The sequence below is a fragment of the Sturnus vulgaris genome, chromosome 5 (genome assembly GCF_052056855.1).
Source record: "Sturnus vulgaris isolate bStuVul1 chromosome 5, bStuVul1.hap1, whole genome shotgun sequence".
Classification (NCBI taxonomy): Eukaryota; Metazoa; Chordata; class Aves; order Passeriformes; family Sturnidae; genus Sturnus; species Sturnus vulgaris.
The window spans coordinates 33,205,228-33,231,874 of record NC_142247.1 but is presented as its reverse complement, the minus strand read 5'-3'; the positions used below and the strand labels follow the sequence as shown (position 1 = coordinate 33,231,874).

The 26,647-nt window shown below is 47.0% G+C and overlaps 1 protein-coding gene across 5 annotated transcripts in view; it reads left to right on the top strand.

Moving 5' to 3' along the window:
* Window positions 1-8,358: 8,358 nt before the first annotated feature.
* The window catches only part of RFX4 (regulatory factor X4), an 87,059-nt gene continuing 68,770 nt past the window's right edge, over window positions 8,359-26,647 (top strand). For 2 of the 5 annotated variants that reach the window (XM_088165379.1, XM_014876949.2), the window contains exon 1: window positions 8,614-8,948. In XM_088165379.1, the coding sequence (XP_088021505.1) occupies window positions 8,906-8,948 (43 nt within the window). In that variant the 5' untranslated portion in view covers window positions 8,614-8,905. Of the gene's footprint in view, window positions 8,375-8,613; window positions 8,949-9,259; window positions 9,337-26,647 lie in introns of those variants that run through there. The other 3 variants (XM_088165382.1, XM_088165380.1, XM_088165383.1) reach the window with 3 other exon arrangements.

The following is a 26,647-nucleotide window of genomic DNA, read 5'->3' as shown; positions in this document are numbered from 1 at the left end:
GACGTCCTCCACACTGGGGGAAGACGTTAACCAAAAGCCTCAACCGAATGAACAACCTCTGCTTTGGTGCTTGAGATGGCCCAGCTGCGGCTCGGGAGCACCAGCAGAGGGAGTGAGCCTCTAAGGCTACGGCTGCTGGGGGGCACCACGGAAACCTGCTGAGGATAAGGGTCCCTGCTCCTTAGTCCTCTTCAGGTGGTCTCCTAGGTTGGGTGGTCAGAGCTGCAGGACATGAAAGACTAAGCAATGTGTAAATTGCACACATGGAAATTGAAGCAGTTACAGCAGAGAGAGATGGAGGAGGAACAAAGAATGTGCTCATGAGTGACTTTATTGAGGGAAAAGGTCTGTGTGCAGTCCTGAGGAGAAACCTTGCAGGTCATTCACCTCAAGCTGATGAAAGCATTGGGATGAATGGGTTTTTGAAGGTGAAGGATATCGTGTAATAGCTGAGGTTTATGAAGAAAGGAGCAGCCTTAAGAATGATGATCCCTTAAAGCATAGAAACTATACATGTCTGGCAGTGAGGGTCACCCACTATCAGCTACTCTGCTGATACCTACATCAGCTGCATTTACACATCACTGCTGCCTGACCTAAGCCTGTGCCTATGCTGGAGGCATACTTGAGTGCAGATCTGGGTTGAAACTCTGATACTTACTTCTTGCATCTCTTTAAGAGGCTGCCTGTGTTCCACCATAATTGACGCCTGCGAGTAATCTCTTGGCAATGGAATGGGCATTTCAAAACCGGCAGCAGAGACAGAACAAGTGGCTATGGATTCCTGGAATATGGCTGGTCAAAGTGGCAATTCATGGAAGGAATCTTAATGCAGTCAGGAAAAAATTATAATACATGGACTGATGAGGTAAAATACAGAACACTAGAGCTGTCACATTACTTTCTTCTATGAGTCTCATCCTTGCAGCCATTTGAATTATCTTCCCAGACAACCTCCCCTCCTCCCTCTTTTTATACTGACCATCAGTCCCAGCTGAAAGGCCAGATGCAATCCATTTTCTGATATAAGCTAGAGGTGTGTGCTGCTGTTGGAAAAGATACCTAATTCCATGTAGTATAAGTTGCCACTTGCTTCGCAGATAAAGGGTTAAATGCTGTGTATCCTAATGAGTACTGTACATGTCCAGCCCTACTGTTTGATTGTGAGAAACAGAATGAAGCCAGGGCTGAGCTACAGAATACTATGGGGTAGAGAGCAAAGCACAGGGCTTCTGGCCAGTTCTGGAGCTGAGAGCAACAGAGGTCACTAGCTTAGAGTACAGAAAAACAGCTTCACTTCAAATAATTTAGATAACCCTTTCAGGTACTTTATTTAACTTTTACTTTTTTTTTTTTTTTTTGGTGGTTTTTTTTTTGGTGGTTTTTTTGAGGTAAATTTATCCAAATGTAGAAATAAGAAAAACAAACTATAAAGAAAAATGAAACCAGACTGGCCAATTTTGGCATTCAAAGCGGATATATTATGAAATAAAGGCATACTGAGATGTAATAATTTTAAGATGAAAGTAAAGGAAGGGCTCCCACTAAGTACAATTGGTCTTGTTTGTAATGCCCATATCTCGTTAAGAGTTTTCCTTACAAAGTAGCTTTAATGTGCAGCAAAGAGAGCTTTTTAATTCATTGGACTCCTCATTTCTTGCTTAAACAGGGAGGAAAACCAATGAAAAATACAGACTCACGATGATGAGAAATTACTGTGTCTTTTCTCATGTTTTCTAATGGCAAATAGAAAAATATATTTGGTTTATACCAAAAAGGGAGTACGACATAATTAAAAATCTATAAAGACTGAAGAATATTTCACTGATTAGTGGTAACAAATGGCAAACTAATGGAAAGTGCTGTGCACCTGACAATGGATTTGCAAGCCCTGCTCAGACCACCTGTAAAGCCTGACAGTAACTGGTGTCACACAGCTGCAAAACCAAACTAGAAGGACTAAAAATATGTCTGTACTTTGCCCTAAGGCTCTTGAGGATGAGGATGGCCCTAGTCAGGGGAGCATAAGCCATGAAACAAGATTGCTGGCTTGCAGCCCTCCCACAGTGACCACAGGAGCCCTCCTCAGCTGTGTCTCAGCACCTCTGGAGCTGTGGCAGGGAGCTGGCTTAGCGCTGCCGAGAGCCCCTCCAGCTGGCCTCTCCCCCTGTTGGAACTGAGGATTGTTTTACAGCCCTTTGCCATTTCAGCAGGGCCATGGGGCACTTGATGAATTCCCTCCTCTGAAGAGGACGTGACTTGCCCAGGGCCACAGGAAGACTGTGCCAGAACTGGGATCAGGGCTCCGCAGTCCCCAGGTGCCAGACACGTGCTTGCCTTAAAACTGAGCACTTCATCAAACCGTAAAATCCAGCCAGATGGTGACTCTTTGCTATTATCTGGACCAGTGCTGGGAGGCTTAACGTGTGCAAGGCACGGTGAGGATCCGGATTCCAATTTCTGTGTCTAAGGCTCAGAAGCCCAGAAATGGATCCATGTTTTAAACCTAAATGCTGCTAGAAACTTGAACATATTTGAACCAAGTTCTGACTTCAGTCTACCCTTCTCATTAAATATTTCCATCACAGCATGGGCCCACCAGTTTCAGTGGAGGAGTTCTTTGGGAAGGGGTAGAAAGGTGCAAGAGTAAGGACAACTACTTTTGTCAATCTTACTCTGCCCTGGATATGTGACCCTCTGTGCTTTCAGGTAGCCAAGACTGCATGAATCAGTTTTGCTTCTCTGCAATCACTTAAGAACTCACCATATGAACCTGGGAGTCAAATACAGCCCCTCTGCCTTCCTTACATATGAACATACATCCCAAAACACTGGATCTCTCAGTTAAACTCTCCAAATGCAGGCCAGAGCTAATACAGAGAATTTTTGAAGCTGGCTTTTTAAAAAAAGCAGTGTACATGGCTTTATTCTCTTTCTGTCTCAAAATCAACAGCAAAGATTTTTGTTGTCTACCTAGCAAATGGGCTTAGGCCTTTGTTCCATCTTAAAAAAATTATTCCAAGCTCATGAGCAGCCCATTGCTCTTTGCATCTCACTGCTGGGGGAAAAAAAACAACTATGTATGTCTCCTAACTGCAGTTATTCCTTTATTTGTGTGTTTGCTGAGGCAGGTAACTCTGAGGTGGTTCCAGTGGCCAGGTATTTTTCCCAATAATTTCGTTGTGCATGTCCTTGTCCCCTCCTCCCAGTCAGTATATAAACAGCATGTTATATCCAAATCAAAAGCAGTTCCCTGCTGCTAACTGCAGCAGAGCCTTTGTCTTTCACTAGCCTGAGTTTTGGGGAGCTCCTTGACCTATGCATATGCTTTGCCATTCCAGACGGTGCATGGTAGTTATTGTCTACTTGACAATAAAACATTATAAACTGAGAAATAGCTCAAGAACTAAGAAAGAAATCGGGTGTGCTTAACAGCAAAGTTCTAATTTCTTGCTAAAATTATCTTCTAATAATGGAAACAGTTTTCCCTTGAACTCCTGGTGAATTGGAAACTTAAACTCTGCATTCAAGCCTCCCCCTGCCAGTCAGAGGCAGGCACTGAAGGTAATTCTCTGTGCTCCAGGCAGATCAAAAGAAGCTCATTATCAGTCGATCATCTAAAAGGATATGACAGCTTCACATCCAGTTGTTCGGCAGCTGAGATGCAGTCTGGAATGGATCTTTTCTGTGTCTGTTGTCTGTAATAGCTTTTAGGGCTGGCTCTTCTTCCAACACACAGTACAAATCCTTTGGTAACTAGTACCAGCCACATACAACAAAAGCCAGCTTAATCTGGTGTAAGCTCGGAAATCGATGACTGCTTGCCCTTTTCTCAAACTCAAGTCAGCAAGTGTCTCCCAGGCTGAGCGTTCTGGGCAGCAGCCCTGGGTGCAGTGGTTCTTCTCAACTCCTATGGACATTGATGCTAACCAGGAGCGTGAATTCCCTTCCTCCATGCAGACTGACTGGTGACCAGTGTGAACCAGATATTTCTGCTGATCTCTTCTGGCAACACTGTCACTGCACTACTTTATAAACAGAAGAGAGCTTGGGCTGAGCAAAATTCCTTTCCCAGACATTAGTAAGAGAAGATCATCTAAGGGTGACTGTGCTCATCTTCAGCAAAACTTGGCTTCAGTTGTCTACAGTTACAGCATGCCAGCTGCGATTCATGTTACTTTTCTTTCCAGCTAAAAGGAAGGTGCCCCCTGCCCCGTGCATGTGCAATCCATCATTTGCATGCCTCTGCTCTTCTGCTGGTTTTCTCCCAGATACCTGCATATGTGTCTGTGCTAGCCACTTTCTCATGGTGCTTGTGTCAGTTAAAGGCTTTTGAAGGAATTGGTGCACTTGTTTACCTAGGCAGCCTTTTGATGTTCCTCTCCCAGTTCCTGCATCTGTCAGCATCATGTTCCCCAAGCACAGACACAGAGTTGATTCCAGAAGTCATCTGTCAGCTTACTCCATATCCTATCCTTCACCTATACATATAGCTTCCTCGGGGGTGTTAATATATGTAAAATAAAGTTAACATTTCCTGTTCTGGTAATAAAGATGAGTAAAGTGGGAAAGAGAAGCCAGTACAGAAACAAGATCCTTCTCTGTTTCTTCCATGGGATTTGCCCAGTAGATGAAGATAGCAGAAACAGGAATGGAGCTGGGAAGGAGGGATGACAGAATCATGGGTTCATACTGAGAGAAGGAGGCTGCTGGCTCAGGCAAGAAAATATGGAACCACTCACAGACTGCAGGCCACTGCTAAAATAATGAAGTGTCACTGTGTGTTTGGCTGTTGCCAGCAATCTTACAGCCTGCACAGAGATACATCAGATCCAGAAGGATCCCCTGAGTCACTGAACTCAGATCCCTGGTATTGCAAAGAGCCATCTTATGTAACTCCTTTCAAAAGCAATTCCCATCCATTCCTAAAATTAATACAGGCTGGTGTCCTGTGTGTGGGAAAACCGGTACAACTTCAGCCTAAAGTTGCCTTTAAGTAGAATTAGCTAAATTAATAGATAGTAATTTATATTTTTTGTTCCTGTACCAATAGTTTAAATGCTTTTCTTGGTGGTTTTTCCCCAAATACTTGTTAGAGTTAGTACAGATGCTCAGAGTGTAGTAAGAAGAGCTTTTTATATCAAAAAAGGTGTGGTCATAGCCTACTGGCACAGGCAACTACAGAGTAGAAGAAAGTCCTAGAAATGTGTTTTTCTGAAAGATCTCAAAATATCTGGATAAGTTAATACAAACTATCAAACTTCCACTCTTCCTCTGTTTTGCTAACCCATCAAAAGAAACTCACTATTGGTCACCTAAAATGGTATGTCAGCTTTGCATCCAGTTGTTCAGCATGTCTGGAATGTGTCTTCTCTTCTCTTGATGATCTTGCTCTGCCTTCCTGCATCAAACACAAGTTTATGTTCTTTCTTGAATAAAGGTGATACTCTTCTCACAATAGCAGCAGAATCCCTCTCTACTAAAAATGCATCATCTGATGCAGTGTAGGGTTAATATCCATGTATTTTATGGCTTGTAGATGATCTGCATAGGCAAGAACTTGGAGTGAAAATTCCCAGTTGTATACTTTTTACAACCTTGCTGTGACCTGCCCATTGCATCAAATCAAAAACTGCAGCTAGTGACTTGTACTGCTTCCATCTGAAAACTGCCAGCCTGCAGCACGGGAGATGCTCTGTGCTTTCAGAAGAATAAAGTACTTTAATAAGTGTAATATTGGATATCCAGAAGCATGTGATTCTGTTTGAATAGGTAATCAAAACGCAAACACGAAACAATAATGGAGCTATGAGATGCATTGGGGTGATCTGAGACACTTGGGGGATTAGGTGAGCCAGAAGGCAACAGCATTGACCTATTCTGCAAGAATGTGTGGACAGGAGCCAACCTGGAGAGGCAGGGAGTAAACACATTGCAGCAACTACCTCTGGTCTAACGAAGTGCTGCTGCTGATCCTGCCCACGCATCATCCTCCACAGAGAACGTTCACCTTTGCGTCCTGTCAAAGAACAGCCTAAGCCTCTAGACATTCAGGCTGTGCTAAATCCCGTCCTTCTCATCGACCCCAGAAAGAGCACATCCCTATGTTCACAAATCCTGTATTTTCATTTTGCTCATCTCTGGAGCATTTTGCTCATCAGCAACACGAGAGCATCTCTGAAATTTTACACCGGTGGAGGTGAAATTTCTACAAGCGCAGGGTGGCCGTGATGGATCCCCCGCGGCTGCCACGGCAGGTGTTCCACATTTCTAGAAGCCAGGCCCCTCTCTGCGGGCACCTCCCACGCCACGGAGCGATGGATGGCGAGTGCCCGCGGGCTTGTGCCGGCCCAGGGCTGGGCGCCTCAGCCCCGGGGCTGTGCCCGTCCGCTGGAAGCCATGCGGGCACCAGGTAACTCCCCGCGAACAGGCGGCGCCGGCGGCATCTCCTGGGGTTTAAAGGTAACGCGGGTTTCAGAACCCCTTGAAGAAAGGGCCCCGCTCAGAAACAAAAATATCCCTGCGGTTTTGGGGGGCTTCTGCCTCCGCGCGGGGCCAGGGGCTCTCCCGAAAATAGCAGGCTGGGCCGGAGGAGCCCTCACTCGCGGCCTTTTCTTGGGCTTCCCTCAGGGCTTGCATCATCCGCGGTAAAGCTCTGGGGGAAAAGAAAGTGGGGGGAAAACCCACAGAAAGGTGGAGAAATGTCACCGTTTCGGCGGTGACAATCAAAACGCAGCAGTATGGCCTGCAGGGGCGTTTAGCGGCGGGGCTGAGCGTGTACCCTGGCTGTGGAGGAGGCGGCCGGGCCAAAGCCCGGCGGGGGCGGCAGGAGGAGGCCGGGCAGCTCCGAGGGGGCCGGGGCGGGGACGGTGGGTCCTGCCGGGCAAGGCCGGGGCGGCAGCAGGAGCCGCAGGCCGCGCCGTCGAGGGGAGGCGGCGGCACAGAGCCGGCCGTGCCCGCCCCGTCGGGGCCCCGGTGCGGCCCCGCCTGGAGCAGAGCGGGCCCGGCGGCACCAGGTGGTGCGAAGAACGGAGAGATGGAATTTCCCCGTCGGGATTGCCATGGCCGTCGGGAAAGAGCAGAGCCCTTGCTTTGAGTTGGGGTTGTTTTTTGGTGAGGTAGAGGGCAGAGAGAGGAGAAGCATCATCCTCCTCAGGCTTTGCTCTCGCCCCGCCGGACACGTCCCCGCGGCGGGTAGAGCCGGCCGGAGTCTCTGCCGCTACCGAGAGGGCTTCTCCGCCGGCTGCAGACTCGGTTTTTGCACTGTCTCTCTCCGGTATTATTTTCACTTCGCACACACTGGGGGCTCTCCACGCCAAAACTCGGCCTGTGGGGGTGGGCAGCGGCCGCCCCGGTGCCCGCCCGGCCCGGCCCGCAGGGCCGAGGTGCCCCGCCGGCTCCCCCGCCGCCGGCCCGCCTGGGGATGCGAAGGCACCGCGGAGCTTCCTCTTTAGCAACCTCGCCGCTTGTTTTGCTGTGTGGGGTTGGTGGTTTTGTTGTTTTTTTTTTCCTGACGGGGAGAGGGAAGGGGGGTAGTCTGAGTGTAGGGAGGGGAGAGGGGGAGAAGGGTGGAAAACGTTGGCTCTGTCCATGGTCAAAGTAATTCAGCTATAATCCCCCTTTCTCTTCCTCTCCTGGAGCTCTATTCATATTCTAATCACAGCTTTTCCTTCCCTAAACCAGCCACTTTTATCAGAGCCCTAGCTTTGCACTTTTACTTCCACTTCCAGCACATACGACTGCATGCAGAATAAGCAACTTTTTCCAGCCTCTGTCCTGCCCCACTCTCCCCCCGCAATCCTCTAACCCCAAAAGGGATCCTCGCATCCTCGGACTAAAGCTGGGAGGAAACACCAGTTCGAAAATGCACCCATTTGGTTCTTCATTTCTTTTGGCAATCGGGATCTCTCACCCCCCTGCTTTCCGCCCGGTCCCATGGAAAGCTCTCTGGGTCAGCCGCTCTCCGCTGCCAGACAAGCCGGTGGCGAGGGGCCCCCACCCCGCCTTGTCCTCTCTCCCCGAGGCCCGGGGAGACGCACGGGGGTCTCTGCCGCAGGTCTGCAATGCCAGCATGGCTTGCCTTAGAGATACTGGCAACTTCTCTCTATCCTCACATCCCCCTCTCTTACCCACACACATCGCCTTTTTTTTTTTTTTTTTCCCCAATAAATTAAGCTTACAAGATATTTGGGAAGCTGTACAGCTTCCAATGCCATGTGCCCGCGAAGGATCCCAACCCAGAGCCCACCGGGAGGAGGAGAAAGAGGAGGAGGAGGAGGGGAGCTCGGCCGCGCTGCACGCACACCCGGCAGCCCCAAAGAGCACAACCCCAAACCTACTGCCCGTTTGAAGATCTAAGCCAATTTTGATCTCGGTCTGTAATGAGCCAAGGACCTTGGGTGGGGGCTGGGGGAGGGAAGGGAGGAGTGGAAAGACCGCTGGAACTTTAAATAAGAAAAACGTTTCTAATGCTCTAATAGAAGAGGGAAGTCGAAGTGTTGGGATTGCGTAGATCTAAGGCCCCCCTTTTTGGAGGAAAGCTTTTCTTATTCAAAACAGCATCACAATGGGCTTCACATTGAGCCTTGCCACATCCCCATCTGAGTAGCAGCCATTCATCAGGCTGGCTGGCCTATCAATGACATTTCTCCCATCAGGGCTTCTATAAAATGATGCTTTTTCCCATGAAACATCCGCAAACATTTTGACGGGTCTGGCTTTGCCCTGCTGGATTACGGAGTGTCCCTCTCTCCCGCTTTACACCCCCCCCTCCCCAACTATCTGCCTCTGCCCTGTCTCCCCACCCCCTCGCAGCCACCCTGCTCCCTCTCCCCCGCGCATCTCTGAGATAGGGGCTCTGCACTCCCCGGGACCTTGGGGCTCCCGTCCCGTCCATGGGAAGAGCATGCATTGCGGGTTGCTGGAGGAACCCGATATGGACTCCACAGGTAAGTCCCCCCCGCAGGCAGCGGGCTCCTTTCGCCCGTCAGGGAGGACTTTTCAACTTGACCGTGGTGGCGGGCGGCAGCGGGGGGAGCCGTCCGCCGCACCGGCCTCGCAGGCAAATGAGCCCGGGCGTGTGCGGGGGAGCGGGGTGCGGGGGCCGCGGAGGGGGAGCTCTCGCTCCCGGGCTGGAGGAGCCCTACGGTTCCTCTTGCAGATACGATGGAGCAGAGGGTGTTTTTTCTTTTTCTTTTCTTTTCTTTTCTTTTTCTTTTTTTTTTTTTTTTTTTTTCTTCATCATAGGCTGCCGGCCAGCAAACTAATTGCCTCTCGGCTTCTAGTTTTAGGCGCTCACTTTGGTTAGAGCAGCAACGAGGCGAGGAAACGGTTTGGGTGAGAAAACTAGATTTACTAGGGAAGAGGGTTGGTGGGTTAGGTCAAACCCAGCACCCAGGTCATCCTGTTCCGCAGGCCAAGTCGGGGCTGGGCCGATTCGGAGGGAAGAAAGTTTGGGGAAGGGCAGGGTTGAGTCTCTCTCTCCCCGCACCTCTGAAAGATGCCCTGGCCGATCCTGTAACCAGGCGGGAGAACGGCGGCCGAAGTACCACCAGCGGGCGCCGCCAGCGGGAGAAGCCCCGGCGGGAGGGGACAGGGACGTCCGCAGAGGCGAGGCCACCCGCCCCGAGGGCCGCAGCCCGAGCCCCGCCATCCGACGGCCGCCTCTGCCGCCCGGCCCGGCCCGGGGGCGGCGGGGGACGTGGGGCAGGGCCCAGGCCTAGATCTTCCCGCTGTCAGCCGGCAGCCTCTCGAAACGGCGGCCCCTGCTCTCCCGCTCCCTCCCGCCGCCCTGCCCGCGCTCCCGCGGTTTCCACCCGCAGCAGCTCCTGCGCTCTGAGCGGAGCGCAGCCCCCAGGCTTCCGCGTGCAGAGGAGGGCGGGCGGCCGCCACAGTCACCTCTGAAAATTTCATTCATTTTATTAGCACAGGAGAACACCCCCTCCCTCTGCCCTCCCTCTCTCCCTGCCTGTGCCCCCAGGCGCTCCCCAGGCGGACAGCTCGCAGGTTAGGTAGGGCTCAGCTCGGGCACGGCCCTCCCGCCGTCCGCTCCTGATCTGTCCCGTCCCCTCCGGCCGCCGCTGCGCTGCCGGCTGTGAGCGCCGTGCCCGGCGGCGAGGTGGCCGCGAAGCTGAGCTGCCCCGGCCCCGCAGCGGGATCGGGTCCCCTCCTCGCCTCCCCGACGGCCTCGGCGGGCCGCGTTCCGCCGCTCCCTCGGGGCCTCGCAGCTCCGTCCCGGCTCCTCCGGGGTGCAGGCGCTGTGCCGGTGTAGCTGGTGCCGGTGTAGACGGGGCAAGGGGTGATAGGGAGAGGCAGTCCCGCCTTGGAACCGCTTCGCTCCGCGCAGCCACAAACCCTCCAAGGTCTCATCCCTCGTTCCCAACGCGGGATGGGCGTTTTGTAAAATTTAAATATTGATTAAAAAGAAGGGAGAAAAGAGAGAAGGGGAGGAGTGTTGCCCGACCCGGCTCGGCTGTTCCTGCAGTGGTCCCGGCGCAGGGCGCTCGATGCACCGGGTAGGCTCGGCCCCTCGCCGGCCACCGGCGACACCAGCCGGGTTTGGGTCACATTTACTCCGGGTCCCCGGGACAAAACCCGGGCTGGCTGTTCCTGGGAGAAAGTGATCGGTGAGGAAGGAATCGTTGAGTTCGGGTTCGAGCGTGTGCAGGAGCTAAGAGGGTGTTAGAGAAAGTTGTCTTCCTGTCCGGCGGCACTGCCGAGGCGGGGTTAAGGGGACTGCCGGCAACATCTCGTTGTCGGGAGGAACAGGTCTTTAGAGAAAAAAAAACAAACCTAAGGAAAAAAGCCCCGCGTTTTCTGTCCCTCCTTTAAGAATTGTCTGTTCTCGCGTTTAGCCTCCGCAGTATTCGTTTCTCGATTTCAGTAAGGTTGTAATAAGTGGCAGCATGATTGATTAAGACAATATTAATCAGAAAACACTTTAGTCTTGCTAAGCAGATGGCAAGAAAACTGAAGCTTTGCAGTTGTCTCATTCAGACACCTTAACCTCCCTTTCACAGGACTTAATCCAATTAGCTTTTCTCCTGAGTTTCAGTTGTTATGTAAAGATCCTTTTGCATTGTGCAGAAATATGGCTTCATTGAAAAAAATCAGTCATGTTTTAATTCATCTTCAACAGATTTTCCCTAAACTACCGGGATTAAAAAAAAAAAAAAATCACCCGCTATTCTAATTTTAAACTAGGGGAACGGTTTGGTTCCTTCACCTTCCCTCAACAGTGCCGTGCGCTTCTCTCGAGTTTAGTTCCCTTTTCTCTAACCTGTAGAGTGACCCGTGGGGGCTGTCACGAAGGCCAAAGGGCTTTCTGGCCGCCTGGACTCCCGGAGAGCCCCCAAACCCAGGTGTCCATCGAGACGGCGGCAGCGCGCCCGCAGCAGCGCCCGGCTCCGACGGCCCAGCCCGTGTACGGCGAAGCGGTGCTCGGCGAGGAGCTGCCCTCGGGGCTCTCCCGCGGCTGCGGAGTGGGGCACCCACACAGCACATGCCCTTCTAGCTGGGTTTGCGGCGTGTTTCATAGCATCGTCCAGCTGCTGCCTTTAACCCCGTCAGGCGGCCGCCCGCCCTCGGGTGCAGTTTCTCAAGCTAGTAACTCCCCGGAGCCGGGCCGGGAGCCGTCGAGCCGCCGGGATAATGTGCAGCCTTCCCCGCCCCTTCGCTGTGGGGCACTAAGGCGGGGGGCTGTATCTGGCTTTTGGGGCTTGCCCTGCACTCAACCCTGTCCTCACCCCACAACCCCTCCGGCACCCGACAGCTCCGTGCCCGCGAGCTGCCAGGGGATCGGGGACAGCGGCACCGCGCTCCATCTCACCCCAGAGGAGTCGGGGCTGGCGAGAGGGCGGTGGCGGGCTGGGCGCTGGGGGCCAGCGCCCGGGGCTCCCCGAGAGGCGGCCGGGGCAAGCTTTGCGGGCCACCCCGAGCGCTCCGAGCGGCTTTCCTCAGCCGCAGCCCCCCCTAGTGACATGGGCACGGTGAGTGCGGGGCGCTGCCGGCGGGGCATAGCCCTCGCCCCGCTGCCCGGCCCCTCGCCGCCCCGCAGCAGCTGTCCCACGCTCGGGAGCGGCGTGCGGGGACGCGGAGCGCCGTGGATTTCCCGGGGGGCTGCTGCCAAAACTCCCTGCCCCGCGGCGCCCCCGGGGAAGCCCCCGCCCCGCCGCTCAGGGAGCAGGAGCCCAAGAAAACAGGCGCGTTCTTGGAGCGCAACTTTTCTGCTCAACTCAGTAAATATCCGTCCTTATTTCAGTGTTGGAGCCAGGCAAAACCTCCGCTGGTTTTCAGGCGCTAGATGGATGAGATCCTTGGGACTTGAAGCTGAGACTTAGGAGCTGATCCAAAGCCCATTAAAATGAGCAGAAAGCCTTTCAGTGCTGTCAAGGACGTTGGGATTAGGCCCTTAAAGCAGTTTGTTTGAACCACGAAAAGCTGCTTCCACTGCCTGAGTTGAAAACTTTGTGGCAGTGGCCAAATTTCAGTGTATCTTCTTATCAACATCGACAGGTGATGCGGCAGTGATGGGTGACCTTTGCTACGAGCTTGCCATTTAAAATGGATCAAGCATATTAAGCATTGATTGAAGAGAATTAATGGCTTTCATATCCTAGTTCAATTAATGAAATTACTAGTATTGATAATAAATAGTTGAATGCTAGTTGGGAACGGAGCTGTGACTTTTCAGAATGAATGTATGATGCTAAAGTGTGTGATCCTAGGTCCTGATTTGTTTAATCCAAACGAATAGTTGATTCTGCTTCTGAAAACCGTTGATTTTGCTTATTAGAGCACAGTAAAGAGGAAACTCGCTGTTGGCTTTTTTTCCCTTACTTTCCTGGAGTACTTTTCATACTTTTTTGTGCCAGTAAGAAAAAAAAAAGTTTTTTACTGTTTCAGAATTTGTGTTTATAGAGGCTCTAACCTGCTGAGCAGTTAGGATGATCCAAGGATTCTTTTGAATCCTAAATTTGATATGATATGGAGATGCAGAAGAAATACCACTGGTCCTTTATATAGTTGAACCTGAGTATTTGTCCTATGTGATTTTGTATCTTATAAGATTTCATAAATGAAAGAAATGAAGCAGGGGGGAGGAAAATCCAATAAGAAATGTTTTCTTTCCTGCGAGGTGCAGAGGTTGTGCGGGCAACATTTGCGCAGCAGGGCCCGATTCCTGGCAGCTCCCTCTGCCTTCTGCAGCAGCAGAACAAGGATCTAAACCCCAGTCCTGTCACTGGATCAGGTCTTAATTTCTGAAGGAGTTTTAATAACTTCGTAAAATCTGCTGGGATTTTTTAAGAGGTTTTGAAATGTGGTGAAAATTGCCTTGTCCTAAGAAGCTCATCTTACGAGTATGCCTCAGAGAAAATAATTATCTTATGATTTATTTGTCTGCTAATGAATTAATTCTAAAATTCTTAGGAAGAGGCAATTGTGGTATTTTTCATTACTCTGCAATATTTACCTGCTGTAAAGATCTTTAAAAGGATGGAAAGAAAAAAGAACTAAAACAAGGTTTTGCATAAGAATAGCCATAGAACCGTAGGAAACGATTTAATTTTTTTAAGTTACAGTTTACGGCTTCCAGTCCTCCAGATTTTATTTGAATGTAACCCTCATTACAAAAGCGACTCTGGATTCTGACAGATAAAACTTTTGGGTGCGGACTGTAAAGAAACCTGTAGCTGCAACTGGCCTATTTCAGGTGCACCTTTACCATAGTAGACATATATTGAGTAAAAGACCTCAAAATTTTAGAAGAGATCATTCTGTGCTAAGATACTTGTGATGCTGCTGCAACTGTCCCACAGAAAGTAATCAGAAGAATATCCTGCTTCCATCAGGGTTGTTGGCTTGCTTGCCTTTAGAAAATAAGGCTGGTTTTCAGACGGCAATGCAGTGAGTGTGCAGGCAGGGAAGGTTACTGTAGCTGTAAAATCTGCAGTGTCTCTGAATGTAAACACCTTTGCATTATGCTAGCTTAATTTGCAGCTGGTTTGAAAGTTAGGACGGTCATAAAGAAGTGCATACATAGGATTTCAGAAAACTAAAGATCAAACCGTGGGATCAATAAAATCTGTATGATGGTGGAATGTTAGTACCTCTTCAGACCAAGACTTTTGAAGAGGTGGCCTTAAATACAGCTGGGGCTTGATGGTTCATAACAGTGCCTTGAGAGCAGTGGTGGGCTGTCATGTAAATAATACAAATATAAGGTCAGTCCTTTGGGGATACTTGATGTGACACTGGAGTCCAAATAATTAGCTCACAATTCTGTGAGTGCTGAGGTTTGTGAATTTCCTGAGTTCACCCACTCGTCTGTTTCCCTACATCTGTGCTGGATTTTCGATTTGTTTCATTGTATGTGAAAATGAATACCTGGAACAGTCTGACTGCTGGAGCCCAGTGTGCCTGCAGCTGAGGGGACTTAATTGCTGACGAACTGGTTAGGAAGCTGGATAGCCTAAAGGATATTTGATGGCTGAGCAATCCTATAGATAACAAGTGTATGAAGGAAGATTATGTGGTGATGATTGAGCCAGTGGAGGCCTGTGTGGGTTTTTTAGGATATCTGGACCACTGGCATGCTTATACACATCTTTTAGAGTCTATAGAATTGCATATATGTGCCAGGGAGTTTCTGGGATCTTTTAAAACTAATACGATTTGCTGTTAGAGATGGGTCCTGATCCTGCAGTGGTTCTACAAGGGAGACACCTGTTGAAGTCCATGTGTGGCCTGAGAGAGGGCAGATGCCCAGGGTTAACATGCAGTGATCCCTCCCCACAGCTGGGAATGTGTAATAACTTAATTGCAGCTATTTTACATGCATAACTAGCAGTACTGGCCTGTCTTCATTTACATTTATTTTCTCTCAGGAGATTTGCAGCAAGAGTAGTTTATTAGTTATAAAATAGTAGCCACTTAGAGATGGTGCATAAAGTTGGCGTCAGTCTTTCTTGCTTGCTGCAAGAACTATGGTTTCATTCTCTGCATATAAACACATGTTGGATGAAATACTTTCAACCATTCTTCCCTTTCTGATAAATCTGAAATCAGGAAAAAGTGGAGAGGGTTCAATAGAGCCTTGGCTCTCACTGCACCCAGTAAGAGAAAGCTCATTTGCACCTTAATTTGCCTCAAGACTGAAATGTGGGCTCAGTGACGTCTTGTTTCCTTCACTTCAGCTACAGTTAACCACTTTATTTTCTTTTATTGGTAATTGAACTTAATTTCCCTGAGATGGAAGTTGTTACAGGAAAAAAGGAGTTGCTTCACAGCTATGAATGATGTGTTCACAATTAATTAGTAGCTTATGCTGAGCATTTTTGTGCATGACACCAAATATTATCATAAGAACAAACATTGTATTTCAGATAGCAGGAACATTCTCTGAATGAGTGATTCCCTGAAATTTACAGCCCTGGGAATTAGAGGCATTCATTTCAGAGTAGTAGGTTGGGGACAAATGCTGGAATTTCACCTGTTCTTTAGGCTGGCTGTAGTCACAGTCTGATGCTGCGATCGTCACTATGACAGACTTAGAGCTGGAGCTTTGGGTGCTCATGAACCCCATGGCAGGGCCTGAAACAATTAAAACCACAAAATCTTCTTCTCTAGGGGCTTTCATTTCCTTGCTGAAATCGTATCTAGAAAAAACTGCTTTTGCCTGGAAGAAAGGACTACAAATTTCAAGTGTTAGAAATCACTGCCTTTTTTTTTTTCCTTAAAAATACTGTTGCTAGAAGTAGAAACACTTGTTATCGTTCACCTCCTCTTTCACCTCTTTTTAAACTTCCACTCCTTAGAATTATACTATCAGACTCCTGTTTCTTCAGCCAATTTGGCTACTTGGGGCAAGACTTATAGATGCTCATATTAAGTCAGGTAAAATTCTTTATATGAAAAATGTCTTATACACAAATATAAGCTTGCAAATGAGATCTACAGATCAACGAAGGAAAAAAAAAGAGAGGAGCTTTCTGTTCTTGTCTATATGTTCAGATATAGCTTGTGCTATACTTGTAAAGCAATAAAATACCAAAAATGCAGTGACAAGGGAAATTTAAAAGTACTGAAAAAAAAGCAAAAAGTAGAGGTACTGCTAAATGCAATGTTAGAAAGGCTAACACACTTTTTTTTTTTTTCTCCCTTCTAGAACCCTATTAATCGCTAAACTATTTCAGAAGTGTTTGAACTACCTCAGCTACAGCTGAGGAAGGGAAATACAGAGAGAGAACCCAGGTGCTTAGTGGGGTCTCATGAGTGGTCATCCAGTGCTGGGTACAATCACCCGTGTTTCAGTCACTGGCTCCCCCATGGTGACAACAATGCACACCTGATTCAAAAGACCCCACAGAACATCCTTTTTACAGCTAAGGACACTTCAGCACCCTATGACAAAGGTGCAATCTACTACAAAAGACCAACAGCTGTGTCAGAGGCCAAGCAGGAAAGTCTGTATGTATTACTAATATTCTAGAATCTCGCTGAAACAGACCATTTGTTGATTAAAATTCATGGATGGTTGTAGGAAGTAGACAAAACCCTACTCTTTAAAGGGGAAAAAAAATCTTCAACAACCTGACTCGTGTGGTACCCACCTTCATTTGACACTCAGTTTAACCATGAGCATGTAGCAGGCTGTCCTAATAAAGCAAATGAGTCCTTAATGCTATTAGCTTCTAGGTATCCTACTCGTGGGTTTTGCCATCTCTGACGCTCAGAGGAAAGTAAAATCTTTTCTGCTCCTTTATTCCTTAAAACGCTTAAGCAAAGTGGGGAAACAGAAGTTTCTGGCTGGTCTTTAAGGTGACAATGGCCTGATAGATACTGTAAAAATAATATGGTGCAAGGCAACGTGAAAGTGGTGTCCTGATTCCCAAATTCTGCGTGTCAGGGCACAACAGATCTGTGCTGCTCTGTGATGAGAGATGCTCCCTCCTGCTGTGGGTATTCCTGGGTGCACGGGATTCTGTGGTGATGGAGGTAGTCACCCACCCCTCAGCACAGCCCTTCAGCTCCAGGTCTCTGTCTGCCAGACCAAGCTAAGCAGCAGGACAGAGATTTGCTGGCTAACAAACTTGGCACCCCAGGGCTAGCAGGAAAGGAGCTATGCCCAGTGCTGCATGTGAGACAGAGGTCTCACTGGGGACAATGTGATGCAAGAGCCAGAGCAGGAATTCTCAGCATGGCAGGTCTGAAATGTATGCCTTGTGTAAGTAAAAGGCTGCTTCCTCTGGCCCTCTTGGGGTTAAGGGTATAATGAGCTATGTTTTTGTTATCAAGGGAAATTTGGCCTTGTGAGAGGCAGAGTGCAAATGATACATTTGCTAAATGGTGCGTTGTGATTGCACACCAACCTCTGTCCCAACTTGGTCTCCTGGGTGCTCTGTGTGACACCAAGCTGTCCTACCTCAGAGGAGGAGCACTTAAGAGACTTCCAAGGTCCATGGCAGAACAAGGCAGGTGCCAGGTGACATTCACTCTGTGCCCTTTGCAGACTGAAAGGAGGGACTGTTCCCCACAGCGTGCTCTGCTCCTCTCTAAACTGTGCCTGTGCTTCCTTTTTCCCAAGCAGTGGTAGTAACACATCCTGCTGGTTGGACTGCCTGGCTAGCACAGGTTTTCCAGAGCTGGAATTCACATTCCTATCCTAAATGTAGAGTCACAGGGACAATACTGGTGCAGGGGCCCCTCTAATGCAAACATTTTTTGAAAATGAGTTGTGGTAAGGGCAGCAAATGGCCTCCATTGTAATGAGGTGGGGAGAAGTGGGGAGGACTGCATTTACAGAGCAGTTTAATCACATGGATGGAGCAGCGTGTTCACCTCTCCTCCTTGCTGGGTCATTTCCACTTTGAGCTCTGCAAACAGACCGTCTATTGAGCAGTTAGTATTCAGTGCTGAATATTCAATACTAGACTCTTGTTTTGGTGAGTCTTGGGCAAAAAAAGAAGGAGGAAAGAAGACTTCTCTTTTTTCTCATGTTCCCTCCCTGAGTTTGCTTTGCATATTGTTCAGAGGAGACTGGAGTCTTGTCAGAAGAGCCAGTCTCCTAGTTTTAAAAGCACTGGTCTACTTTCATAGTACTTTCTAAAGGAAGGGAAGACAGTTTGGAAGGGATTAAATTCATACAAGTCTTACAAATCCGTAAGTCTAGGCACATCGGGACTTAGCAAAGACTTTTTGTCAACCATATTTAGACTGTAAAGCTAACAGCATGAAATACTTGTTCCGTATACACGAATTAGTTCTGAGGGGTACCAATCTTTGTGGGGGGATGTTATGATGATTTATTAATGTCCTCTCTGCTAATTTTGGTAGGCAGATACTCTCTGTGTTCATTCTGAGAGCAACAGTGTTAATTTGTTTCTGTCTGGTGTGCCATATTTACCAACAAAATGCTTGTGAATGATGTGATGGCTGCATCCTTTGGCAGTAGTGAGCAACAGATAGATTTGGAGTAGATATCCATAAAGGGAGGAAAAAGGGTCACCATTTGAGTCCATCTCTCATCATTTGAGCCATCATTTGAGTAGCATCTCTATATTTTAGTTCACACTCTTTTTCAGTCAAGTGATTGTCTCTTTCCTACTGCTATAATTATGTCCTAGCAGCTGAGTCATATATTCTGTGTACATTTGGGTCTGTCTTCTCATGTTCTTTCAGTCTGCTCGACTGGATGCTGTTTCTAATGAGAAATATTTACTGTAGCTCATTCCTTTAGGAACTGACCTTTTTTCTCCTGATTAGAAACAGAAAATAGAAAGTCTCTATAGTTACTTTCTTTTCTCCTATCCTTTATTTCTGACCATGCCCTTTTCTTTCTCATTCATTCTTTTGTTTCCTTTTTCTTTCTCACCTCCTTTCCAACAACCAGCCTTGTCCCTCCTCTCTCTCCCCTCTGAGCCCCACAACTGGTGTTTTGTGTATCCCCCACCTATATCTCACATCTTTTCATTTTGTCATCTTTGTGGGCCTGTCCTACTGATGTACTACCATCTCTGTGCCAAATTGGCCTGTCTGCTGGATTCATCACCTGCTGAGGCAGAGGGAAACATTTCATGGATGCTTGATGCAAATTCTGTTTCTTGAGCCACAGTTCTCCTGCTCAGCCAAATGATTCCAGCCCTGTGTAATAATGAAGCAGAGCTGAATTAAGGATTTGAGGACTCCATGTCTTCTCATGCACACTGGTGAGCTGAGGAATGTCTAACCCAGAAACTAGGGAGCAGACACTGCTGTAGGGTGTAAGAGGTGGGAGACGTACCCAGAATTTAAGGCCCTATGAGCTCATTTGTGTGTCTCATCTTCATTTTATAGCATAGGAAGTTAATGGAATCTGGGGCAAAAAGGGCATCAATAGACTCTGAGCTTTATCAAGAGGCATGTGTGGACTTCCTTGGAAGGAAACATTGCAGTTAAACTGAAGACAGTGGTAGCCTTTCCACTGAGTCATGCAGCAGACCCTGGAGGACTGAGGAGCCATAACACATCCTGTTGTGGAAGCATGAGGGCACACTTTGCTACCTGCAGGGCTGCTGCCTGGAAGGCACATGATGTGTGTGATGATCTTACCGATGAAAAGATTGGCTGCATGTTGCACAGCCGTGTAAGTTGAAGTTCAGCCCTGGGAGAGCTGCACTGGTCAGACTATTGGTCAGACACTGGTGTCACTAAGGGAATGTGAGGAAATGGCACTGCACTGAAATCGGACCGAGTGATGTTTGCTTTGCTGCTAAATGAGGATTGCCTTGATGAAACAAAAACCAAGCGGCCATTTACTGGTCTGGTGAAACTTACTTTTCAAAATGAAACAATAGATAGCATCTGTGTGTGACTGGGAGAGAGAAAGGGCTACCCCTAATTAACATGCATATTGAGTTGGAAATGCAATAGCAATATATTATGTGATTCCAGAGAAGGGGGCAGATAGGAATTCCTTTTTGATCCAGGGTAGAGGCTGTCCTAAACACCAGAATCAATATGCAGAGGCATCTTGTATTATAGGGCTTCTGAGGGTGTTTTATCTGCATTTGGGAGGCATCTTCTTAACAAGGAATACTGCTGACAGAATACTTAAATGAAAGCATCACATTCAGATGAGCTTCTACCCAGTGCACAGTATAAGAAGAATCTCATAAATACCAGTTTTTCTGCCCAAGTATTCTAGAGGAATTAAAAAAAAAAAATTAACTGTGGTGTTTTTTGTTATTAGTTTAAGCATGACATGTCATTTTTAAATATACTTTATCAAATAGTTTAGTAGAAAATCAATACTAGGAGTGAAGATCTGGCTAAACAAAACAGAAGAACTCTATCACACTCAAGAGAATTATTCTTTGTATTCTTATGATATGATGGTGAATCTTCACAATTCTTTACCAGAATCATGAGCCAAAGAAAAAAAACTAAAACATTCCTGCCAACATCTACAAAGTGCCCTAGACCAATGTCCCTTAACCCTGAAATAGTTCCAATAGAATTGTATGCCAAGAAATAAGAACAAAAGAAAGGACTGCAACAAGAGCACCCGACATTTTCCTCTGTTGGAAATGAAATTAAAAGTTAGATTAGCAAACAAAACACCGAGGTATCTGGCAGCTTGTCAGGGTAGCGGCTTCGCCATCTGCACCAAGGCCATGTGTCACTGCCATCCCTGAGGAGCAGGTCTCTTGGAAGAACAGAAGATGGCTATGCAGGACCAAGGAGGACACTGGCATGATTTCCTGTGGAGCTTGAAGATGTTCCTGACAGCTCGCAAGCACTGACTGAAGGGTGTGTGCCTTGCCAGCCGATGGCACCAAATGAGGCAGCAAGGGGTAAAAACCAGGCTCTGTGTGGCAGGTGCTCCTCAATGGTTAGAGAGGAGCTGGCTTGTGAACTAGGTGTGTCTATGTGCTGGAGCAGTCACAGGGAACAGCAGCTGGACAGTGCCCCTTGTATGGTCTCACAAGCCTTTCATTTGGCAGTGGAGAGGAGGGATATTTTGATTACATCACCCATGAAAATCTAAATCTCATAAAATTACTGTGTGTGATTGGCTGTCCCAAGTAGCTTGTTCTGCTTGATTTTAGTTGATTTTGGCAAGTTCAATGCCCTCAATGGGAGCCAGTGGCTGCCAGTCCTGTCATGTCACAGATCCAGTTGCTCATAACAATGTGTAGAGGCTAAGCAAGATCTTGTTTAGGTCTTGCTTTTGCAGTAGATTGAGACTTTGTAGATAGTGATTTTTGTTTGCTTTCTTTCAAGCAGTGTGGCTCTTTAAAAGCTTGTAATGTGGTGCTGTAACCAACCTGCACAGGATTCTGGCAGCGTTTCACTTCTCAGGCTGCAGATGTGCCTGTAACCAGCAGTGATGTGCTGCTAGGTGAGAGAGATACAGAACATGAATCCTGGTTCTACTCAGACCAGATGTTGTATACTGCAGGTACTAGAATAAGTGTTTAGCAGTTTGAGGGTCAGACTTCAGGTTTATCTCCTAATCGTTAGTCCTGAGAGAAAGGGATAATCTCTTTTGCCTTTAAGGGACTGTTTTAAACTAGTGATTTGTCTTATATGGTCTGATACGACCAATTGCTCCAAGACATTGAAGTGTTACAAGATGAAGTCTTCACTTGCATTTGTTGAAATATTACATGCACTGGCTGATTTTTCCTTTCATTCAGATACCATTTAGAAATTAGATTTACAGCACACTAAGGGAGGGCCAAAGCAGGCAGACTGCTGAGACATTATGAATTTAACAGCTGTAGAGGTCAGAAGTTCTCTGTCCACAGCAGTAGTGCAACGTGGAGAGCATGAACAGAGAGTTTTTGGGGTGCTGACCTGTCTCAGGCCATGTTCAGCAAGATCAGAGAAAAGCTTGATGGATCTTGCAAACCTCAGCACTTACTCTGAGACAGATTACAGAAGAGGGCAGTGATGGTTTCCTTAATAAGAAAAGAGAATATCATCCCACCAACTCTCCTGTTGGTACCATGGGCTATCAAATGGAAATGGGAGGTTCTATGACCTTCAGTCAGCTATTTGAGCTTTTGAGTTACTGCATTTACCTGCTAAATCTGCTGCTAGCAACCACTTTCTCTTGGCCTAACAGGTCAGACGAGCAGCTGAAAGAGATAATATGGCAAAATAATTTATCAAAGATATATTTAAAGAATATTTCTGCTTCTCATTTCTGATAGCTCATGAAAGTTCCTGCCCCTGAGCAGGTCTTGTGTATTTCTGTCTCAGAACTCCCAACCACTGTTGCTGGCCAGCTTGGTACTGAGACAGTTGGCAAAGAGATGCTTCAGGAAGAGATGAGCAACTCTTCCCTCTGAGAACATTGAACAAATAACTCAGAGGGGTGCTAAGACTCCTTATGCATGAGATGAGTTCCTCCTCTGTACTGGAACTGTAAAATTAATTTAGCCTCACTGCTAAATATTCATTTTTCCCACGGGTCCTCTAATACATCCACTAAAATTTGGTAGTTCCTTTATATTTGGATTATCTACTTTGAGATTCCTTTGCTCACAGGTACTTACAACGTTTTTTATAAAATATGCCTTGAGAAATTGGGGCAAAATATTACAAGAGCAATCATGAACAAAGATAAGGAGCTGGACTGTTGCAGCTGTGTCATCCAATTTAGTATGTAGCTCAGGCAGTGGTTTGGGTCCTAGCAAACCATATATTCTTATTCCAGTGACAAGTGTATTTCAGTGACGAGTAAACTTATGTGGAAGTGCTGGTCTGTGTGTAGCTCCCTATGTAAATTGTCAGGCTGGTTGGTGACTTTAAAATTTGGAGGATGAGAGCAAATCTAGAGCTGAAAGCACATGAGAGGGTTTTTAATGCAATTGCTATGGCTTTGGTGAAATAAATGGTTGTGCAAATTTTGTCATTATCAAAGCCTTGGCTATCTCTCTAGGACGTGGGGATTCTCATCTCATACACTTTCAAAAAAATAATGATTCCCAGTTATTCCAGTGATAAGACCACATCCAGATCAGATGGATCAGAGGATATGGCATAACTGTGGGAAACCAGCACCCTTCGTACCACTGTAGGGAACGAGGTGAGCAAAATGCAGCTCAGATTATGTGACCACAGAGCTTTATTCTGCTCATAAAACCTCTTGGTGTCCCTTCAGGACGCACACACGCCCACAGGGCTGTAGCCACCGGCTCTGGCTACGCTCAGTTTCAAGCTGTGTGGCACAGCCCCCCCAGTGCCTGTGGCCACAGTGGCTCACAAAGGCCAGGAGAGGCTGTGATTACAGATGGTGCTGCTACTGCAGCTACTCTTGACCCTCCTGGCAGGGCAGTGGGAGCAGAAGCCACTGTGGCTGTGATCAGACCCATCTCCTCTTCTGCAGAGAGGAGCCCAAGTTGCTCTTGCCCTGCTCTTGCTATGGCATGCCCATGTGGGAGTAATGAGTGCTTTGGGCTGCAAATATGCTTAGCTAATAACCATTACACAAACAGGAGTAATTATCTCATTAAATGTGCTGACAGTACACAGGCTTCTCTGCTGTATCACCTCAACTCAGGCTCTGGAGGGAGAAGCCTTTCAAAGGTGTCTTCCGGAAGCAAGTCTTTCCTTCTGAAGGAGATAACATGTCAAAATAATTTATCAAAGATACGTTTAAAGAACATTTCTGCTTCTCATTTCTGATAGTGCATCAAAGCTCCTGCCCATGAGCAACTCTTGTGTGTTTTTGTCTCAGAACTTCCAGACCTGCCTCCCCAGGTCAACCTTTTGAAACATTATATAAATGAAAATACACTGCTGAAAAGAAGTGGCTTGGTAGGGATAGGCTGAAGCTACACAGGCTCTACCCACTCTTGAAAACAAGTTCAGTTTAAACTTTTGTTGGTAAAAGTGTGGTGGGCACATGTGAGCTTTAGAAAGATTGAGATCAACAAGAGAAGAGGCAAAATTAGGGCCAGAAATATTTCCATAGCTATTTTAAATCCATCTTTCAGCATTTAATTTGGAACAATTTCTGGTTCTTTTAAGTTATTCTTTCAGAAAATTTACACTGGGAAAATTAGTGTAATTTGAATAATGATGTCCTTTCCCTCATGTAGGAATCCCACTGTAGATACAGTGTATCTGTATTTAGTGGTATGTAAAATTATATAACAAAAATTTTAAGGCTGAGGAACACAGTTGTGTGTTTCACGACAGTCCACTCTCAACCTGTGTGGTTATATAGTTGCTATGATATTTGCAGATGGATCTTCAAAATGCCACTAAAAAAATTATTTTCTTTCTTTGCTAGTAAGATTATGATAGTTTCCATACTGAGTCACAGTTTTGAATAAGTGACTATACTACATTTTTCTACTAGCTATTCCTAATCTGTTTTTTTGCTTTTTCACTACTGCTGATCGTTTTTTCAGTTGAGGGTACAGTGTGCTGGGACTCCTGATGGGAAGGAATCCTAGAGGGGGAGAAGAAATGCCTTAATAAAACACTATATTAAGAGGTAGTTTCTTTTGCTCTCACAAGTACTTCCTATAAGAAGTTTGGTGTTTCTCATGTTGTGTTAACGATTCATTCATTGCTATCAGATCTGATGTGCTCTTCTTAAACGCTGCCTGAACTCTCCATCATTCTGTGAGTTTTCCTGCTGTGAAATCCTGCCTGTGAAAACTTTGTAAGGTCTAAGTGCAATAATTAAGCTTTAATCACAAAAAAAAATTCCATCCCACATGACTCAATGCACGTTCAGAACAGTGGTGTGATGTGGTTGGTGCCAGCCTTTCGATGGAACCACAGCCTGGAGACACCAGGGGTTCCCCACGGGCCTTTTCTTGGAGCCCTACCTGGGACAGGCACAACCACGTGTCATGAGGACAAGAACATTCAACACATAGAGGGCTCTACCCATCGGGTTCCTTAGGCCTGGAACAAGATCTAGTTATTAACTCTGAAAGAACTTCTAAAAGTCCAACCTAACTTTGACTTCTGATTTTGTTTGCTCTGCCTCCTTCTCCTTTTGTTGTATTTTGGGCAGATGTTACCATGTCTGAGATTTGTGGGCTCCTGATGGGAATATTTAAAATTTTAGCAAAACTGTAGTTGTATTTTCTTTTAATACCTGAAGACATTGTTATTAATATTGGGAGTTTAAAGCCTTATGAAAATGTTTTTCTTTATACAAACAGTAGAAAAATAGCTACTTATTGAATGAAGTTACATATTAGAATATTTATTTATTTATACTTGCATAATTTGGTTTTGAGATAATAGAACTTTTAAATAGTTAGTTGGTTTTGTTGCATTTTGTCATCTGCCAAATAATTTGACAAATTTGCCATAAACTCCCTGACATTTTTGCTCAAAAGAGTTAGTTTTCCTCATTCTTTGCTGCCAGACAGGTCATGCATCTTTTCAGGCCTGAAGAATTTCTATCAGCTATTTAAATGCAAGGCCACAAAGGGAAAGCCAGACTCAGGCTGCAGCAGGCTGAACCGGGGTGATTCAGGACCAAAAGGAGCTGCAGCACGTAATTAAACAGCAACTGCATCCTGCTCCAGGCTTTATACGTGGCAGTGTAAACTGGCTGCTTTTCCCATCCAAAAGGGGAACGTGTCCAGTTATCAGAGACACCGTGTGAACAAGGATGATGAAAATGGTTACTGAGTGACACTTAAAAAGTTTGGTTGTTTTTGTTTGTTTCCTACTACTTAGGCAGGGAATTTGGCTAAAGATGGCTGCTGCCAGTTCCCTGCTGCCGAGGGAAGAGGATGCATCCCAGCTTCCCAGCTCTCGGTGCCGGCAGGAAAAGAAAGGGCAGAGCTGGGCATCGGTCTCCCCTTGGCGCTAATGGCAGCCCCTTTGCTTTTACTCCCTGCAGCTGGGCTCAGAGCCAAGGGAATTATATACAGCCATGGCTCTGTGCTGAAAAGAGGAGGAGGAGGAAGGATAATCTTTCCCAAGGCTTCTTGCACCTCTCTCTGATGTTGCCCTCGGCAGCAAGTTTCTCTTCACCTGTAAGGCAGCTCGCAGTACTAAAACGGGACTGGAGAGATGCTCTGAGCTCATTTTTAGGGCGGCAAAAGAAATCTGGCACAAAGCATCCATATCCTTGTGTTGGCCCTTAGACAAGGAGGTGATCCATCCCCACCCCATGCAGCTGAGCACAAGCAGGGAAAGCCTCCGAGCTGGAGTCGCCACCGGGTGTGTGACTGAGTGGGGGCTGATTTCACAGCACAGGCCCTGCTGGCAGGTTTTACACTATGGTGTCAGCAGACTTACAGTGATTTTTAAACAAGGCTATGTTGAATTTAGTGGGAGAAGAAATATCCTTTAAAAATCTATTGCCAACAAGTGGGTTTTTTGATGGTTTTCAGAGAAGTTTCTCAAAGGAGCAGGCTGTGTGGCTGTGAGGGTTCTTAGGCACAAGTGTGATGGTGAATGAGGAAGATGCACACAGGGACGTGCTTGTATTGATGAAGGCAGCACTGCAGCATGTTCCTACTGTGAATACGTGGGGAGGGGAATAGCCTTGAGCTGCCACAACACTGCCTGAAAAACACAAGCACACAAAGCAGCAGTACTTGGAGTCTTGTGGCAGGGCCTGGAAATCAGCTCTGAAGGGTTCTCAGCACACCCTTTCTGAGTTCTGCACAGGTGCCAT